The sequence below is a fragment of the Schistocerca serialis genome, chromosome 3, assembly GCF_023864345.2.
Source record: "Schistocerca serialis cubense isolate TAMUIC-IGC-003099 chromosome 3, iqSchSeri2.2, whole genome shotgun sequence".
Lineage (NCBI taxonomy): Eukaryota > Metazoa > Arthropoda > Insecta > Orthoptera > Acrididae > Schistocerca > Schistocerca serialis.
The window spans coordinates 494,748,509-494,770,679 of NC_064640.1; the positions used below are offsets into that span (position 1 = coordinate 494,748,509).

A 22,171-nucleotide genomic window follows, 5' to 3' on the forward strand; every position below is an offset into this window, starting at 1 on the left:
TATTTCACTAGAGTGATAACGCTTCAGAGCAGAATAAAGTCAGTATTATACTTATTAATTTACCATTTATTGTAGTACTGAGAGAATAATTCAGCTACAACTTTATTTGTTTTTGTATTTATTTGCAGATGGCATTTCAGATGAGGGTGATAAGTTGTTAGATTCCGCTCCACTCCATGTTTCACATACGCAAGCACCACTTCCTGCAGAGAATTCATCCACTGCTGTGCAGTCATCAGTACCTGATCATCGAACAGATGTGATGAAAGGAGATGGTAGGGTTCAGCCTTTACCACCTGGAGTTGATCATCCAGAGCTCCCATATATTATTGCTGGTCCCCCTCCCCCTCCTCCTCCCCCTCCCCCTTCCCCACCACCTCCTCCACCCCCACCACCTACTTCTCCTCCTCCTCCACCATCGCCACCACCACCACCCCCACCACCACCACCACCCCCAGCATCACCACCACCCCCCGCATCTGCACCACCACCATTGCCACCGACACCTCCCCCTCCTTCTATTTCATCGCCTCCACCACCACCACCACCACCACCTCCTCCTCCTCCTCCACCACCATGTATATCTGTTTCTACTTCTTATGTACAGTCTGCCCATATCATGCCAGGTTATGATCCCACAACTGAAGATTATACAGACATTGATGGTGAAGAGATGATAGAAGATGATGAATCACGCAGTAGCTCAACTGTACTATCACATGCTGAACTGTATGCAGATGATAGTGCCTATATGGTAAGATTATTTGTAAATCAGTACTTTTTTTGAAAGGTTTTTTAAAAATATTTTGTGTGCGTGTGGGTGGGGGTCGTGGGGGGGGGGGGGGTGAGGGGGGTATGTGAATGAATGAATAATTTCATCATCAGTCGCTGATGAAATATTACACCCTTACCTTCCTCCCTTCCTCCCTTTTCAAAAGCCCAGTAAGTATCATATGTTCCAGGTACCCATATCGTGATCATTGCCTCTTCCTGTGGTCAGTTGCGATGTATCTTCATAGACGTAAAAACAGGAAATAAGACTTATTTAGGAAACAGAATGGTACAAGGGGAAATGCAGAAAAAATAGTACAGGGGGAGGTGAAGGATCTATAGTGAGAGAAAGAGATAAGGAAAGGAAGATACTGGTGATGTGTGTCACATGGTCATTAGCACAGACAGTTCTACTCAGATGTCATGTCATTGTCACTAAGCAGCCTTGATTATAATTGAATCCATGAACGAAGGCAGGCCATGCAGGTCCACACAATGTAAAGGCACAGGGGGTGACTGCAGTGTTTCCAGTGGCGAACAACAGGCGCAGACACCAAACACTTCATAAGCTTGTCATTAGGGGGTAGCTGGCAGTGGAGAAAGTTAAGCCCCCACCACCACATAACTACACTACGATACGATTGGAACAAAAGGAATAAAACACACAATGTTGGCTGGTGCAGCAAGTTGCATTTTGTGCTTCACCGTGGGCATCTGCGTACATGAAAGTATGAATGCTTATGGGTATGGACAGATGGCTACCGCACTGGACTCCATGTTTCATCATCACCTGGCTTCTAATGAACTGTCTGATTATCTTCTGTGCTTTACAATTGCTGTGCTGGTCATGTGCAATGTGTACTACTGCCAACTTAGACACAGTCTGCCACACATTACATGTTGCCATGTTGCATAACATTCTCAAGGGAATAATTTAAATATTACAAAAATATTATATGTAATACTGGAAGATATTCTGTCTTTCGTGACTTTAATAAAAATATTATTTAGACAAGACATGTTTTACTTTATTTTAAAGTACTTTGACCAGAGCATAATTGACGAAGTACACAAAAGTGAATTATGGACTCACAAAAACATAAAAACTGAGTATATTGTAAGTCAGTGAAATGCTGTGTGCTGAAAAATCAAACGTCTTTGTGTGTGTGTGTTTGTGTCTGTCATACACAAACAGCAATTAATTGCTAAAATATAGGTTATTTAACACAAATGTTGAATGTGATATTCCCACAGCAACGATGGACAAAACTATGACAGAAATCAAGTGGCTTGGCAATGTAGGAACCAAAATATTGTCCATTCAAGAAACATCAGGATAAAGCAAAATGCATCTGCTCTAAATAAGACTTTTATTACAGTTGCTGGAGATAGAATATGTCTTAGTATTATAGTAAAACTGCAGCTGTGGAAGAGCCATAAAAACAAAGAAGACAGCATAAATATTGTTTGTGTTCCTTACTTTCCATTGCTTTCAGCCACTGCAGTTGTCATCATCTATATCTCTGCAGTCAATGTTGGTGTCTGATTTACGTTGTCTTAGAGTGATGACAATAGGATCAAGCACATTGTCAATTAAAATTTTTCTCTCCATGTCATTCTGCATGCCAAACACATTCATCCCATGCTGAAGGGGTTTTGCTGTCTAGAGATTCATGCAAAAGCCTTTCTGTGTCACCAATTTTAAATGTTGTGTTTCATTCTGCAACATACCCTTTCACTTGCCCCTGTATGAGTTCCGTCGGATTCCACTGGCAGTGATATGGTGGCAAACATAAAACTTTATGTCTATGTTCCTGTGCAGTGCAATTAATTTCATAAACTTTTGCATGAGGATTATGAAACATTACAAAATTCAGCAATTCAGCATGAGTGAGGAACACTAATTTGCTTTCTGGACAGATAAATTAAATTCACTGCAATGGATTTTCTCAAGCTGATGCCACTTCATTCTTCAGTGCATTCCTGAGACCCGGCAACACCTGTGATAGGTCCTCCGTTTTCTGCTTGGGGCTAGATGAAAATGTGTATCCTATAAATTATACCCCTCATTTGTTTATGGAGAATTTTTTGCTTAGCACCACCATCAACCATGACAACCCGCTTCAAATGAAATAAAAAATCACCAAATAATTTATTACAATCACTTTTAATGCAGGCCTAGACTTACATATCAGAGCACTCAGAAAACTACTAAACACTCATCGTCTGTTTAAAGATGAGAGATGTCAGGTGTACAGAAAAGCCTAAACTCTACCGCCATCATTCCTGGCTATAATTGTAGTAATTATCATATGGTGTGGGCCAAGGTCTTCCCTAAGAATGTAGGAGATTAACACCTACATGTAAATATGTAGTGGGAAAACCACAGTAAGGCGTATGTAGAGTACCAGTATCATTTCCCCACCTCTTATCTCTATTCCTTTTGCAGATGGTACACTGGAAGAAAACCCTTGGTACCCCTATGTAAGAACCTGAATGTCCCTAATTTTAGCGTTGTGGTCATTATGCGAGATGTGTGTTAGAGGAAGTAATATGTTTCTTAACTCAGTTTGGAATATGGACTCTTGGAATTTTGTTAGTAAGACCCTTCACAAAAACTTTCTTCTTGCATCTCTCGCTCTCTAGTGTTTGTTCAGCATGTCTTTACCACTATCATACTGACTAATCAAATCCATGATGTATTGCCCAGCTTTTTTTTTTTTTTTTTTTTAATTTCTTCCATTAATCCAAATTTTTAACAGTCCCAGACCAACGAACAGTATTCGAGAAACATATTTTATCCATGTATTGCACCTGAATAAGGTCCATCCAGTAAATCTGAGTCTGGCACCTCCCTCCCCTTTATTATATATATATATATGTGGTCATTTCACCTTAAATTCTCTCAAGACAGATACTCCTAGATACTTGAAAGTTGTGACTGTTGCTAATGTCTGATCACTATTTCTGTAGTCTAATGATATCATATCTTTTTGTCCATCTACAGAATTTAAATTATATTTATTTATATTTCAAGTCAGTTGCTGATTTTACACCTTGTACTGTTTTTTTAAAAGTCTCTCTAAAATTCTTAAAAAAATGCTCTGCCACACTAACTTGAGGTATACTGGATGCTACCTACACTTTTGACAAGCCTCCCCATTAAGGACAACATGCCAAGTTCTGTATTTTACGAAGTGTTCAATCAAACGACTTATGTACAGGGCTATTACAAATGTTTGAAACGATTTCATAAATTCACTGTAGCTCCATTCATTGACTTATGGTCATGACACACTACAGATACGTAGAAAAACTCATAAAGTTTTGTTCGACTGAAGCCGCACTTCAGGTTTGTGCCGTCAGAGCCCTCGAGAGCGGAGTGAGACAAAATTGCGACAGGAGCCGAGAAAGCATATGTCGTGCTTGAAATGCAATCACATCAGTCAGTCATAACAGTGCAACGACACTTCAGGACGAAGTTCAACCAAGATCCACCAACTGCTAACTCCATTCGGCGATGGTATGCGCAGTTTAAAGCTTCTGGATGCCTCTGTAAGGGGAAATCAACGGGTCGGCCTGCAGTGAGCGAAGAAACGGTTGAACGCGTGCGGGCAAGTTTCACGCATAGCCCGCGGAAGTCGACGAATAAAGCAAGCAGGGAGCTAAACGTACCACAGCCGACGGTTTGGAAAATCTTACGGAAAAGGCTAAAGCAGAAGCCTTACCGTTTACAATTGCTACAAGCCCTGACACCCGATAACAAAGTCAAACGCTTTGAATTTTCGGCGCGGTTGCAACAGCTCATGGAAGAGGATGCGTTCAGTGCGAAACTTGTTTTCAGTGATGAAGCAACATTTTTTCTTAATGGTGAAGTGAACAGACACAATGTGCGAATCCAGGCGGTAGAGAATCCTCACACATTTGTGCAGCAAATTCGCAGTTCACCAAAAGTTAACGTGTTTTTTGCAATCTCACGGTTTAAAGTTTACGGCCCTCTTTTTCTTCTGCGAAAAAAACGTTACAGGACACGTGTATCTGGACATGCTGGAAAATTGGCTCATGCCACAACTGGAGACCGACAGCGCCGACTTCATCTTTCAACAGGATGGTGCTCCACCGCACTTCCATAATGATGTTCGGCATTTCTTAAACAGGAGATTGGAAAACCGATGGATCGGTCGTGGTGGAGATCATGATCAGCAATTCATGTCATGGCCTCCACGCTCTCCCAACTTAGCCCCATGCGATTTCTTTCTGTGGGGTTATGTGAAAGATTCAGTGTTTAAACCTCCTCTACCAAGAAACGTGCCAGAACTGTGAGCTCGCATCAACGATGCTTTCGAACTCATTGATGGGGACATGCTGCGCCGAGTGTGGGAGGAACTTGACTATCGGCTTGATGTCTGCCGAATCACTAAAGGGGCACATATCGAACATTTGTGAATGCCTAAAAAAACTTTTTGAGTTTTTGTATGTGTGTGCAAAGCATTGTGAAAATATCTCAAATAATAAAGTTATTGTAGAGCTGTGAAATTGCTTCAATCATTTGTAATAACCCTGTATATTCCGTATGGACTTTTTTTTTTTTTCCCCCTCTATGTTATGGCTCACAGCTGTATAAAAGGCTTTCTGGAAACCTGACACACAGCTGCAATTTGAGGGTCTCATGAGCAAGCATAGAACAGTCAGTGCTAGCAAGAAGAGTTTTGGTTGTGACATAGGAGTTGGTTGGTCGCCAGGAAAATCATCATACATGAGCACAATATACATTTCATAATTCTATAAAAAATTGGTATTAGTGAGACAGTTTTATACCTTTGCACATTGATCTTGCAACCATTCGCATAGATTGGAATGACCTGCACCTTTTTCAGCCACATGGCAGGCTCTGTTACTCTTGTGACCTATGATAAGCTAATACTAGAAGGGGAACTAGTTCCTCTGCTTATTCAATATAGAATATAACCGACTTTCTTGTGTCAGACGACTGAAGCTCCGTTTCAGTTCCGCGCTTCGCTATTTCTGTATCTGACATTTTTGTGTCCACACAGAGGTCAGATGTTGGAAATGACTTGTGATCATTTTTTGGTGTAGCAATTTTCAAAGACAGACTACTGTATCTATGCCCAAATTATATCATTTTCAGTTTCAGTGCCACAATATGTGATGAGAATTGGGACAGATGAATTTGTTCCATTGAGTAATTTTACAGAGGACCAAAGCTTTTTAGCTTATTTAAGAAGTCTTGTCCACTTACCCCTGTCTATATTTTATTTTGTGTTATCTCTATATCTTACACAAATGTCTGACATATGTTCAACATGTCCTAAACTACTGGATTGATTTCAACCAAACTTGATACACACATTACTTGTTATCTGGAAAGAAGCCCTGTGGATGTAAGAACCATCTGAAAATGATGAGGGCAGGAGTGAGGGTGAGGGTAAGGGTGCACCTTGCACAAATACCCAGACAATATTCATCCAGAATTTGAGAATAAGAGCACCTTGTTATATACTTTACACATAATTTCAAACTTTTTAAAATTTTTCTTGTTGACACCCTTCACAGGAAGATGAAAGGAAAAAAGTTTATTGCTTTCTACATTTTCGTTCTTCATGCAGTAAAGCTGACACATCAGGCATGATATTTTACAATGACCTGACAGACACTGTCAGTTCTGGAGGAAATGATCAGTAGTTATCAGTTGTGTAACCTTCTTGTGATCACAATTATTTGTATGTAGATAACTAGTTTCAATAAATTAAACTGTCATCTTTTGATCACTTAGTACAAGGCAGTAGTGTTTACATTGACCTTTAGAGTTAGACATTTTGTCATAACTGTGTTTTACAATCTAACCTACAGAAAGCCATTATGCTACCCACAACATTATGTATGCAATAAGTACATGAAAGAGATATAATAAGTAGGTAGCAACATACATTTCACATAGTACAATATCAGAAGATGTGTGTCTGCTGACAGCTACAGGTAGACTAGCCATCAGCAGATTTATGGTTAGAGGTAGACTAGTCGTCAACAGGGACACATGCTGATCAAGGCCAATGAAGTGTTCCCACAAGAAGATGAAAGATAACTCAGGAACACACAGAGCAAGGTCAAACAAATTTATTAAATTGCATGACTTATTATTTGTATAAAAATACTGTGGGACTAAGGTTCACCACTATCACTAGGGGTGGGGATGTAGATGACAAGAGGTGATGTGAAAAAGTTTGAAAATGACCTGTTAGTATTTATTTCATGTATTTAGTTTACTTGGAATGCTTTTAAAAGCATGAAGTGCAATTTTTCTGTTATTTGTGCCGTTCATTGTGTCAAGCAGATCATAAGAATGAACACTGTAATGGGCCAATAATTTTGTCAACATGTTTTGGTACTTAAGATTAGTCCACATGGCTGAAAACCACAGATAAATTTAACATCATCTCTGGATTTGTATGGTGTAAAATAGCAAACGATCAGACATATTTGTGTATGTGCAATATTTGTCGCATCTGCAGGAATACTGTGAGGATGGGGATGATAATGGGTTGATGGACAGAAAAGGGGTGAGGAAGAGGTGGACAGAGATTGGGGTTGAGGAGACGGGCAGACAGGGAGAGGGACAGGAGATGGACAGACAGAGAGGGGGGCAGGAGATGGGCAGAGAGAGGAGAGGAAGAGGAGGAGGAGGAGATGCACAGAGACAGAGGGATGGACAGTGAGAATGGGGAGGAGGAGATGGATGAGTAGATGATTGGAATAAGTAAATACTATGGCAGTGCCAAGTTTATCAGCTTGTACTCTTGTAAAGTATTGCGTGTGTTGAAGCATGAGATTGTCTCCCAAGAAGATAAATGTCTTAATGCATCTGGTGATTACTTTTGAATGGAACCATTCCATGGTCGCGTTGTGGTGATTGTTTGGTTTTCATTTGACTGCTCCTCATGTGCTTCTAGAGTATATTACATGTATAATGACAAACATACCACCGTTTCTGAAAGGAATCCTTATTTTGCTGGATTGTTCTACACAATTGATACTCTGTTTTAACATTTCTTGTGTCTGCATTTTTAGTTGATTAGAATCTATACATCTAATCTGTAGTGATCATTATTTACTGCAGTACACTGTGTTATAACATTAACTGAATAGTAATAATTGTGTTACAGCATGGTGGTGGTCTTCCTCTCATATGCCCTTTAAATGCTGTTGTTGAATATGGACCAATGCCATATGTAGCAGATCCTGTGGTTCCAGCAGCACATGTCATTGAGAAACCACCAGAAAAGACTTCTCTACATGCAGAAATTGATTCATTCTATTCAGACCTGGCATCTCTTGAACAAACAGCAGTTACAGCATCGTCTGAAAAACACCAAATTGGTGAGCATACAGGTGCAGCCAGTGAGACTGAAAAGGAATCAATGATAGCCCCTGCCACAATAGAACTAAGTTCTAGTGCCAATAGCAATGTTGGTGGTCTTACTGGTAGCACAGCATATCAAAAAGTATCTGCCCACATTGAAGGAAAAACGTCAGAGGCGCCTATAGGAGAAGTACGAAAGAAGAAAAAGGTAAATTAGACTCTGGTTTACTGTTTGTTAACCTGGAACTTCAGACTACGTATAAAACCACTATATTTTGCAATGCATCAATGTAATATTTTTTATTTCTCTCATCTTCTGTCTAGCCAAAATTAGCACCAGGATTGTCACTAAAGAAGAAAGATGTGTCGTCACTAGTGGCTAAATGGCAGAAACTTCAGGAGGAAGTTAGAAGAGACTATAAAAAGCTTGGTGATGAACTCAAAGATAAATAGCAGATGTTCTGTGCCTAATTTTGTCATGGACTACTAAAATGTTAAACAGGGAGCATTTATAACAAAATTCGCAAATAACTGAATTGTTATATATTGTTACAAACTGTGCCAATTTGCTTGAATATCAAACTGTTCTCATTTGATGTGAAAATTTTCTGAGACAATTTGATACCCAAGTAAATTTATTTTTAAAAAATAATATACTGTGATATTTTACTTGTCTGTTAGTTACTCAGGTTGTATTATTGACTGTACCATACAGCATTTTCTTAAGATTTATTTGTTACTTTATTATAATAAAACCAAGAAGGATAATTATAAATGAGTGTTTGAATGAAGCTATGCAGTGTTTGACAAAAGAATGAGTAGATGGTATTGTCGTCAGAAAGTTGCTGCACATGCCAAGATTTTATCAGTGTACTGTGTAATTATGTGCCCATACGTCATCACCAAGTGACATATCCTACAGATAATGAACCTTCAGTACAAGATTTCTCCTGTGTCATGAACAATTGCTAAGCTGTACTTTGTTGTCGTTTTTCTTTATTTGAAAATAATGTCTTACATGTCAGTTCAAAGATTTTTTTTAAAGAAAGTAGATTCATGCTTTGGAAAATTTCACACTTAGCCATTCATTCTTCTTTAATGTAGGGTACACTTTTGCAGTTCTCTCATATTTTTAACCACTCTGTAAATACAAAATGTGTTGTGGGCTGTACTGACAGGCCTTCTGAACACCCACCTAGCAGTGTCTCATAGTGGTTAAGGATCTAGATTCAAAGTTTATGAGAAGTGACATTAAAATGTCATCTGGGCAGTCAGATTTAGGTATTCTGTGATTTTCATAAATCGCTTCAGGTGAGCACTGTGATATTTCCTTTGAAAAGTATATTGTAATTATCCATTCCCATCCTTGTGCTCTCCCCCTGCTCTTATTCGTTATCTAGGCTTTTACCCCATCTCTAATAAACTTATTGCAGATGGGAGGTTAAATAATCCCAGACTTTCTTGATTACTGTTGATCTAGTATGCCATTTCTCAGCTGGAGATGTACTCCTCAGATGGTATTATACTTACTGCTTCAGTGCTGGTGTAAAACACTATATGACAGCATTATGTTTTCTTATCAGGCAACTCATCTCTAACAGTCAAATAGAACACATTCTATGACATAGGAATACATCCACAGAAATGTTAACTGCAAATTGAAGTATCACAGACTACTTTTATTTAATAACATTGGGTATTTCAAGAGACTGTGAACAGCAAAAGTAATGCCCATTTTTGTTGAACTTTTACTTTAATTCTTCACAAGTCTCTGCATAGTTTTCATCTCCATTCATTGAATAATGAGACAAAAATATCTTTAGATTTCGTCACAAATTTCACATTTTACATACTTAGTCTTGATAGAAAATAAATTATGTAATTAATAAATCCTGTGACGAACTTTATCTTCTTTAGGGTAAGAATTTGACATGTAACTTGACTTCATGTGATCAAGGCAAAGATAGGAATTGGGGAAGGGGGATGGGAGGGGGGAATTCTTCATTTGCGCAACAGTAGTAGTATTTTACATGGTGTAATAGGTCTCGTTTCCTTTATCTTGTAGAGATTACCATTGTATTCCATGAGAGTTTTCCAAATTAAGAATTCCTTTATTCAGTTTTCTTTGGACTACAATGGATGCATTATGAAAATTCAGAGTGTAAAAATGATTTGACAACAGGAGACTGGCAACAGTTCACATATAATACATATTCTGGCACACCTTTATTGATATTTTATTGGTGTTTCATTAGTGTTGTATATAATGCATACTATAACAGTCACAATATCCACATTTAGTTCTGTCTTGCCCACATCCTGTTCAATCCCCATGATAGAACTCTCATATTTTGTTATGTGCTCCAGAGCACCATTACAGAACTCTTTTTGATACAATGACACACTTCTGTTTGATTTAAAAATTGTTTCTAGTAGTACAGTGTTGTCAGTGCAAAAATTATGTTATACAGAACATTGTGTTGTAAATGTATTCATGTACAGTCATGAACTTCAAGCCCTCTCAAGCAATATTTGTCATACATTGATTCCAGAAAGGGCATTTTCTATAATATCCTTACATAGATAATGATTATGGTTTTTATGCCATAACAGCGATACTTTTTGTGGCCAAAAGTTTCATTCAAGCTGTAGAAACTCTATACCTATTTTCATTTATGGATTTCGTACTTCCTGTTCCATGACCTTTTTTGGTATTGTTGTCTCATAAATGGCACTGATGACCAGGAGTCCCCACATGGGGAAGTTCAGCCGCCGAGTTGCAAATTGTTTCAGTTGATGCCACATTGGACGACTTGCATGTTGTTGATGATGATGAAATGATGATAAGTATGAGCCAACATCCATTCCCCGAATGGAGAAAATCTTCGACCTGACCAGAAATCCAACCTATGCCGACTGTGTGGCAGTCAGATGTGCAGACCACTCAGCTAAGGAGGTGGATATTGTATCATAAACATTATTTGTATGCTGTTGTGATTATTGTAATTTACCTATTTATTTATTTTAATTGTGTAGCTAAGCATTCTTTCCCATCTGTTTTGCTTAATTTTGCTTAATCTCGACAAGAAAGTTCTGAAGTCTGTGTACTCATACTGTTTTCAAAACCTTATGCCATTATCATTCTTTCTAACTGAAATTAATTGGCATTTGTGTGTCAAGGATTTATCATCCATAAATAGGTGCGGCTTTCATTTTACCTGCTATATGTAGCTTTTGCAATTTGTGTTCACTATATTCTGAGTCTTTTTCTTTGTTTTAATAAACCAGTAACTCAGGATAAATTTACAGATGTAGTGTTATCTGTAGAAGGAACATAGTGAACTTGTGCTCAGTGTACTAGTCACTACTTTTCCTTCAGATGTCTGCTTGGTTGTCATCACTCTGTTCCAAACCTCTCATGTAGACATGACTTGAAAGTACAGATGATCAAGCACAAGATTCTTTGTGTGTCAGACAGTGATGCTGACGTGGCTACAGGTGAGGGCTTAAAATTGCCTACCTTGAAATAGTGAAAGATGATGATGATGATGATGTCATTTTGTGGATGTATAATTCTGTACTTCAGAGGGATAGCCAGAGCAACCTCATATTTTATTTGTTGTTATCAGTGCTTCTAGGTACATAATTTGTGAAGGCTACTGAAGACTCTCTTTGAAATCCTATTTTTCCTTGCAATTGCATACACTGTTCATTTAATTAGAGATTGTGGACACTAGTGTTTGTGTTGATTGGTAGTCTGTGTTGCTGATTGTGTTTATGGGTTGAGTTTTACATAAAATAAAAGTGATGTAAGCCATGTAAATAGCACCAATTGTGAAGATGTGGCTGTGTCACACATTTTTTACGTTTCTCATGATTTAGAAGAGTTTATGTTATGATTTTAAGAAGTATTATCAAAGGCTGCCAGTTGTCTTTGTATTTAAAATATGCTCCTCTATTTGTGCACTCAGTATACTGCACACTGCGGAGTTGTTATTCCTGTCCCTCTGCTAATATTACGTAACCATTCATATCTTCTGTGGGAAAAAATACAGGTTTCTTTTAGGCAAATTCACTGTCAATTCGTTTCCATAAAATCATTTATCTGCTAGACATTTGAGGTCTTCATTTTGTTAAAACCAATTAGGGCTTCTTTCTGAGTCTGATTTTAGTGGAAGTTGCTGCCACACTAGTGTGTAAAAAATTTCATCTCACTTGTATATTTGTTCATTGTGAACTGCTTCCATTATCATTTTATTCCTGCAGGCACCACATCAGTGATAACTGGGATTAAAACTGTGATTGCTTCAATAACCACCTCCACTTTCATTGGTGTAGTCTTAATCTCCACAGTTGCTTTCAGATTGGTATCATTTAATTTTCAGGTGGTATGTATGACATATTGCATCACAGCTGTTACTGTGACTCATATTATATACTAATAAAGACCGTCTGAAAATGAAACAGTGCCATTATGTAAGTGACAATGGGTATAAGGAAGATACCAAAGATGTTAAGACGTGGTTATGGAAACAACCTCAATTTTAAACCTATTTTTATGTATTACATGTGCGGTTTTTCTGTAGGTGCGTGTAACTGTGTTTTAGGGAGTCAGATTGGTGTAAGAGCTCACATTGGCCAAATTTGCAATAATGTTTACATACATTAGTGGGGCACAGTGACCTAAATACCTCTTAGGTATGAAACTTTCTGGCAGATTAAAACTGTGTGCCAGACCAAAACTCAAACTCGAGACCTTTGCCTTTCGCGGATAGTGCACTATCGACTGAGCTACCCGAGCACGACTCACGCCCTGTCCTCACAGCATCACTTCTCCCAGCATCTCGTCTCCTACCTTCCAAACTTCATGGAAGCTCTTCTGCAAACCTTGCAGAACTAGCACTCCTGGAAGAAAGGATATTGCGGAGACATGGATTTGCCACAACCTGGGGGATGTTTCCAGAATGAAATTTTCACTCTGCAGTGGAGTGTGCGCTGATATGAAACTTCCTGGCAGATTACAACTGTGTGCCAGACCGAGACTCGAACTCTGGACCTTTGCCCATGAAAGGCAATAGGTAGACTTGCACAAAAGAAATTCCTTGATTTGCATTTTTGGATATGTGGTTATTCAGCTTCCTAATATGCTTTTTGATAAGTAACATGTTTATCTGCAAAATAATTGTTAATTATTGAACTTATCTAAACTATAATTTATCAATCCACATAATTATCTATGTGGCCTGTGGTCTTCTACTGGAATACACTGTTTGGAGATTGTATAAAGGGCACAGAGAACCTACTTAATCATATAAAAAGGAAAAATACATTCAGAAATTTATTACATCTAAAAAGAGAGAATATAGGCTGGCCTGCACTTAACTTCAGGAAATGTAACTCACTCTATAATCAGTAGACACATTTGAAAATAAGTAATCACTAATCCCGGCTTTCTGAAAAACAAGTTCATTTTTCAGAACAGAATAGAGGAGATAGTTTGGGGAGGTTGGCGAGAGGATCAACACACTCAGAACCCTGGGTAGCAGAAAACCACCTTACATTTGGAGGGAAGAAGGGAAAGATCTACTATTGCATTTTCTGAGAAGGTTTATAACAACAATTTGTGCAGTGATTTGAAGTTGCATACCTAAAGCTCCTACACTGTATAATCTGTAGCAATACAGTTTCACTGTAAATAAATTTTATTTACTATACCTGAGTAAACTAGTAGCAACAGTGGCAGCATAATATTGCAATTCCTATAATTTATCAGATACTTTTTTATTGAAGCATTCAAAATTGCAAAACTTTCAATGATTATTAATGATTTCACTATCATAGCTGCATCCAGTTCACAGTGTGTAATAAAAACAATGCTACAGTATTAGTACTGAATGGTAACTAACTTTCTGATATGTTACATAGCGCAATGTATGGACATATTTTAATGATGTGATTGGAAGCAACTTTGAAAATCATTTTGAATTGGTATATTACAATTGAAGTCCATTTTCCTCTCCAAAGTCAGATTTTTCTCTGTTGTTTCAGTATTCAGTTACATCAGAACATTGCTGTAACTAACTATGATGTTGTATTACAATTGAAGTCCATTTTCTTCTCCAGAGTCAGATTTTTCTGTTGTTTCAGTATTCAGTTACATCAGAACATTGCTGTAGTTAACTATGATATTTTTAAATAGATCAACTTCCTGGGAAATTTGTAAAACATGTCAGAGATGATGCAGTAAGTTTAATTGTATCTTTTCTTTCTCAATTAGATAACAGTCAAATTTGATATTGATTAGTATGAAACCTGAAGTTTATTTTAATGTATTTATTGTTTTTTCTGTTAATCAAAAATTATATCTTACATAAATTTCTGTTATGTTGTAGTAGTAATGTGACTAAAATTTTTAAAAAAGAAGAAATTCTCACATGGTGACGTTGTCGCAACATCCACATATTGTTCATGAAATTATACCAAGTGTTGCAGAATTTGGCAAGTTCATATTAAATATGAAATTAAAATTCAGAATTTTTTTAATTTCAGTTCAATTTTGCTTTGGTGTGGCATTAAAAAACTACCATAAACTTTGTGTCATAAAAATTGCTAGCCATTTTGTACCATAACTTAAGCTGTTTTAGCAGACTGCATTTGCTTCCAGAAACAAACATTTTTTTTCAGTGTGGATGTCAATATGTTATGTACACAATTCAGAGTTACTCACTTTGTTATTTATACATTATAATGGAGCAAAAGAACTTGTTCTGCAAGTGTTATTAGCTTCTGTGTGATCTCATAACTTCTGCTACGCATGGATGATGCAAAATAATAATGTCTTATGATTTTTCTGTATATTTTCTAATGTGAAAGTCTCAGCACTTACTCTGGTACTTGGGCTCGTATATTAAATTAAGTACCATTTGTGAACCCAAAATTCATGTTCAAGTTTTTCTGCAGACACACTATTTTTGTAACATTTTAAACTTTTGTACCATTGTATATACAAGTACTTCAAAGAACACAGTGCCTGAATAGTTGTAACTAGTTCATCCTGTTTATTAGATATATTTTGTACTAAAACATTTTTACAGATTCTAAAAGTAATAAATTGTTATTAAAACGTAATTTATTCAAGACACGTGCATTAATTTTATTTACATTTTACTTTGATGTATGTTTCGATATTTCAATAACATGAGCAAGAATATGTGAAACACCCTAGTATTTTCTTTTATTTACAGTTATTTGTGAGGATCTCCAGTCCAAAGTTAGTAGAAAATAAACATAGAAAAAACTTATACTTACTATACTGGCACAAGTATACGTAAGATGAGAAAAATGCTCACTTTTTGAAGCAGATAGCAAGCTAAAATGATTAAATTTTTAGGTGAAATATAATTACTCAAGGATGAAGTAGGGAAATGATACAGGGTTTCAAGTAAAGTGATAGCATGATATTAGGGGTGCGAGGGAAATCAGTCATGAACAGCAAACACAGACATTACCTGAATGTCAACAAATTAGAGGTGACAGACTGTGGTTTAATTGGAAGCATAAAAGGGAAAACATAATGACAGAGAAAGTGTAAAAGAACCAAAAAAAAAGGAAAGAAAGAGCAATTACAAGAAAAGAATTCATAGTGTAGATAAGGTGACGATAAAAATCACAGAATATAAAAGTGAAACAGACAAATAATATAAATTTAAAAATACAAAAGAGTGGAAACACTGTGGTGCCTCCAAATAGGTATCAATAGCAGTGAATGCTGGGACTGTAAGGAAAGGTGTGTTTCACCAGGACGGAATGATAATCGTCTGTATGCAAGTGTGTGTTGTTGCTATTGATATATACTGGAGTGTGGAATTGGGCATTAGTCAGACAGGTGTTAACATAAGTGTAGGTGTATGACAGATACTGCAGTGTTATAGTGATCTCATGTTTAAAAAATTATTCATATGTTCTATGAAGTACACAAGTTAAACCTTTATTACAGTTTTATGTGGTGAAAATAATCTCACCTGATAAAATATTAGTCACCCTCTAAAAGAGTACATTGGTCACTTTGGAACATGGTAGAAAGGTACCAGGCGTTAGCTATACAAGGAATGGTGTACAACTCACAGCCATGTAACACTGCACAAGAACAGTGGTCACAAAAAGATCCTAATCGACAGGGACCAGAGACTAGTGTTACATTTTGTCAATGAAAGTTCCCCCCACAACATGAACTGATATGGCCAGTAAATGCAGGTCCATCTCATCCAGCTTCTGAATGGTCATCGCAAAGAGAACTGATTGCAGTGGACGTTTGCAGTGTGCTACCTCAGCAAAGGCTGTTGCTCACAGCAGTACATGAAGCTGCATGTTTCTATGGGTCAAACAACATAGAAACTGGACAGTAGCTGAATGGAGTTGTGTAGTGTGGTCCAACTAGTTGTTATTTTGCCCACTTTCAAAGCAGGCAGTGTGCCAAGTGTAGTGACTTTCCAGTGAGTCATTTAACCCACAGTGTGTGGGATGCGTAGTTGGTGGTGGTTCTGTGATGATTTTTATACCATGACTTTGGCCCAATCATTCAGGTTGCTATGAATACAAACTACGCTTTTTTATTTCAACATTCTTGGTACATATGTGTTGCAGTTTCTTCTATATATTGATATACAGGGTGGACCATTGTTAGTGACCGGGCCAAATATCTCACGAAATAAGCATCAAACTAAAAAACTACAAAGAACGAAACTCGTCTAGCTTGAAGGGGGAAACCAGATGGCGCTATGGTTGGCCCGCTAGATGGCGCCACCATAGGTCAAATGGATATCAACTGGTTTTTTAAAAAATAGGAACCCCCATTTTTTATTACATATTCGTGTAGTATGTAAAGAAATATGAATGTTTTAGTTCGTCCACTTTTTTTGCTTTGCGATAGATGGTGCTGTAATAGTCACAAACGTATAAGTACGTGGTATCACGAAACATGCCACCAGTGCAGATGGTATTTGCTTCGCGATACATTACCCATGTTAAAATGGACCGTTTACCAATTGCAGAAAAGGTCGATATTGTGTTGATGTGTGGCTATTGTGATCAAAATGCCCAACGGGTGTGTACTATGTATGCTGCTCGGTATCCCGAATGACATCATCCAAGTGTCCAGACCATTCGCCAGATAATTACGTTATTTAAGGAAACAGGAAGTATTCAGCCACATGTGAAACGTCAGCCACGACCTGCAACAAATGATGATGCCCAAGTAGGTGTTTTAGCTGCTGTCGCGGCTAATCCACGCATCAGTAGCAGACAAATTGCACAAGAATCAGGAATCTCAAAAACGTTGGTGTTGAGAATGCTACATCAACATCGATTGCACCCGTACCATATTTCTATGCACCAGGAATTGCATGGCGACGACTTTGAATGTCGTGTACAGTTTTGGCACTGGGCACAAGAGAAATTACGGGACAATGACAGATTTTTTGCACGCGTTCTATTTAGCGACGAAGCGTCATTCACGGACAGCGGTAACGTTAACCGGCATAATATGCACTATTGGGCAACGGAAAATCCACGATGGCTGCGACAAGTGGAATATCAGCGACCTTGGCGGGTTAATGTATGGTGCAGCATTATCGGAGGAAGGATAATTGACCCCCATTTTATCTATGGCAATCTAAATGGTGCCATGTATGCTGATTTCCTTCGTAATGTTCTACTGATGTTACTGCAAGATGTTTCACTGCATGACAGAATGGTGATGTACTTCCAACATGATGGATGTCCGGCGCATAGCTCGCGTGCGGTTGAAGCGGTATTGAATAGCATATTTCATGACAGGTGGATTGGTAATCGCACCATACCGTGGCCCTCACGTTCCCTGGATCTGATGACCCCAGATGTCTTTATGTGGGAAAAGTTGAAGGATATTTGCTATCGTGATCCACCGAAAATACCTGACAACATGCGTCAGTGCATTGCCAATGCATGTGCGAACATTACGGAAGGTGAACTACTCACTGTTGAGAGGAATGTCCTTACACGTATTGCCAAATGCATTGAGGTTGACGCACATCATTTTGAGCATTTATTGCATTAATGTGGTATTTACAGGTAATCACACTGTAACAGCATGCGTTCCAAAAAATTATAAGTTCACAAAGGTACATGTATCACGTTGGAACAACCGAAATAAAATGATCAAACGTACCAAATTTTAATTTAAAAGATCTACCTGTTACCAACTGTTCTTCTAAAATTGTGAGTCATACATTTGTGACTATTACAGCGTCATCTATCACAAAGCGAAAAAAGTGGTCCAACTAAAACATTCATATTTCTTTACATACTACACGAATATGTAATAAAAAATGGGGGTTCCTATTTAAAAAAATGCAGTTGATATCCGTTTTACCTATGGCAGTGCCATCTAGCGGGCCAACCATAGCACCATCTGGTTTCCCCATTCAAGGTAGACAAGTTTCATTCTTTGTAGTTTTTTCGTTTGATGCTTATTTCGTGACATATTTGTCCTGGTCACGATCGTTGGACCACCCTGTATAGTGATGATTTTGCTGTGGAGACTCCCATCTTCAAAAGTAATAACAGCTGTGTTCACACGTTTGCACACACCTATCTTCTTGGTTTGATGAACACTCAGGTGCCTTATCCCAACTTGATTGGCCTGGTCAATCATCTGATTTTAATCCCATAAAAAAGTGCTAAACTCTCTTCGTATTAGAATTGTGGCCATTATGAAGGGTAGAGACATTGTTACCTGGTATTAGTATGATGTCTTGTGAAAATGGCTAATGTGTGTGTGTGTATATATATATATATATATATATATATATATATATATATATATATGTGTGTGTGTGTGTGTGTGTGTGTGTGTGGTAGCAGTTTACAAGTTACTTTGCTATTCAAGAATTCGTCTATGATATAGAAGAAATATTTAAGGAGAAATAACTTTAATCTGTTGTTGTTGTAGTAGTCTTCAGTCCAAAGACTGGTTTCATACAGCTCTGCGTGGTGAGCTATCTTTAGCAAATCTCTTTGTCTTTGAATAACTGCTGCAACTTACATCCGTCTGAATCTTCTTACTGTATTCAACTCTTGATCTCCTTCTACAATCCCCCCCCCCCCCCTCCCCGCCACACACACACACACACACACACACACACACACACACACACACACATTTCCCTCAAGTTCTAAGTTAGTGATCCCTTGATGTCTCATGTCTCAGAATGTGTTGTATCAACCGATCCTTCTTCTAGTCAGGTTGTGCCACAAATTTCTTTTCTCATCAGTTCTTTTTGTAACTCCTCATTAGTTACATGATCTATCCCTATAATCTTCAGCATTCTTCTGTAGCTCAACATTTCAAAAGCTGCCATTGTCTTCTTGTCCAAACTGTTTAATTGTTCATGTTTCAGTTATGTACGTGGTTACACTCCATATAAATAATTTCAGAAAATCGTCCCTAACACTGAAACCTATTCTAAATGTTAAAAAGTTTCTATCTTTTTACTTCTGCAGTCATCAGTCATTTTGCTGCCCAAATAGCAAAACTCATCTACTACTTTAAGTTTCTCATTTTCTATCCTAATTCCCTCAGTGTCACCTGATGTAATTCAATTAGATTCTATTTTCCTTGTCTTGATTATGTTGATGTTAATCTTCTATCCTCCTTTCAGGACACTGTCCATTCCATTCAGCTGTGCTTCCAGGTTCTTTGCTGTCTCTGACAGAATTACAATGTCATCGGCAAACCTCAAAGTTTTTATTTTTTCTCCCTGAACTTTAATTCCTACTCCAAATTTTCTTTGGTTTCCTTTACTGCTTGTTCAATGTATTGATTAGATAATGGTGTGGATAGGCTATAACTCTGTCTCACTCCCTTTTCACTCACTGCTTCCCTTTCATGCCCCTTCACCCTTATAACTGCCATCCGGTTTCTGCACAAGTTGTAACAAGCCTTTTTCTCCCTGTATTTTACCCCTACCACCTTCAGAATTTCAAAGGGAGTTTACTAGTCAGCATTGTCAAAAACTTTGTTCAAGTCTACAAATGATATAAATGTATGTTTTTCTTGCCTTATTCTATGTTCTAAGAGAAATTGTAGGATCAGTAGTGCCTCATGTGTTCCTACATTTCTCTGGAATCCAGACTGATCTTCCCCGAGATTGCCTTCTACCAGTTTTACCATTCTTCTGTAAATAATTCATTGTAGTATTTTGCAACTCATAGTTCGGTAATATTCACACTTCTCAGCACATACTTTCCTTGGAATTGAAATTATTATATTCTCTTTGAAGTCTAAGGCTATATTGTCAGTCTTTTACGTCTTGCACACTAGATGGAAGAGTTTTGTCATGGCTGGCTCTCTGAAGGCTATCAATAGTTCTGACCTAATGTCATCTACTCCCATGGCCTGGTTTCAACTTAATTCTTTCAGTGCTCTGCTGAATTCTTTGTGTAGTATTGTATCTCCCAACTCATCTTCATCCCTATACTTTTCCATTTCTATAATATTGCCATCAAGTTCATCTCCCTTATATACACACATCAAAAAAGGTTTCAGCTGCAGGAACTAACATACACACATCAAAAAAAGTTTTGCATCACCCCGGTTCCCAGAACTCCAGAAGATAGACATTGGCTGTGGATAAAGTATCACAGACACAGTCCCTTTGTTCAGAGATGTCACTAAACCCACCCAAAGATGTAAACAACCATGCATGAGAAGCGCCCATTAAATGGAGGGGGTCGGAGAGCCGATCAGTTCCAGTCATTCCACCAGGAAGGAGGTACATGGCTCGTGTTGTCTATAGTTTGACCATGCCTAGATGGTAAATACCGCAGTTTGATAGTATCCGCATTGTTACTTTGTGCCAGGAAGAGCTCTCAACAAGGTGTCTTCGAGTGAACCAAAGTGATGTTGTTCAAACATGGAAGAGATACAGAGAGACAGAAACTGTCAACGACATGCCTCGCACATGCTGCCCAAGGGCTACTATTGCAGTGGATGACTGCTAACTACCGATTATGGCTTTGAGGAACCCTGACAGCGATGCCACCATGTTGAATAATACTTTTCGTGCAGCCACGGAACTTCGTGTTATGTATCAAACTGTGCGCAATAAGTTGCATGATGCGCAACTTCACTCCCGATGTCAATGACTAGGTCCACCTTTGCGACGTCATGTTACAACTCAAAATGTGCGTAATAGGCTGCATGATGCACAACTTCACTCCCGACGTCCATGGCGAGGTCCATCTTTGCGACCACGCCACCATGCAGTGCGGTACAGATGGGCCCAACAACATGCCGAATGGGCTGCTCAGGATTGGCATCACGTTCTCTTCGCCGTTGAATGTGACATATGCCTTCAACCAGACAATCATCAGAGACGTGTTTGGAGCCAACCCAGTCAGGCTGAACACCGTAGACACATTGTCCAGCAAGGTGGAGGTTCCCTGCTGTTTTGGGGTGGCATTATGTGGGACCGACGTACGCCACTGGTGCTCATGTAAGGCACTGTAACGGCTGTACAATACGTGAATGCCATCCTCCGACCGATTGTGCTACCATATCGGCAGCATATTGGCAAGGCATTAGTCTTCATGGATGACAATTCACACCGTCATCATGCACATCTTGTGAATGAGTTCCTTCAGGATAGCGACATCGCTCCACTAGAGTGGCCTGCATGTTCTCCAGACATGAACCATATCAAACATGCCTGGGATAGATTGAAAAGGGCTGTTTATGGACAATGTGACCCACCAACCACTCTGAGGGATCTACACCGAATCACCGTTGAGGAGTGGGACAATCTGGACCAACAGTGCCTTGATGAACTTGTGGATAGTATGCCATAATATATACAGGCATGCATCAATGCAAGAGGATGTGATACTGGGTATTAGAGGTACAGGTGTGTACAGCAATCTGGCCCACCACCTCTGAAGGTCTCACTGTATGGTTTTCATGAGCAATAAAAAGGGTAGAAATAATGT

The 22,171-nt window shown here is 38.4% G+C and overlaps 1 protein-coding gene across 1 annotated transcript; it reads left to right on the plus strand.

Moving 5' to 3' along the window:
* Positions 1-462: 462 nt before the first annotated feature.
* Positions 463-15,288, plus strand: LOC126470383 (uncharacterized). Its single transcript, XM_050098213.1, has 3 exons — positions 463-754; positions 7,953-8,357; positions 8,474-15,288. Exons 1-3 carry the CDS (start codon positions 620-622, stop codon positions 8,600-8,602), a joined length of 669 nt encoding a protein of 222 aa, XP_049954170.1. The 5' UTR covers positions 463-619; the 3' UTR covers positions 8,603-15,288.
* Positions 15,289-22,171: the final 6,883 nt, after the last annotated feature.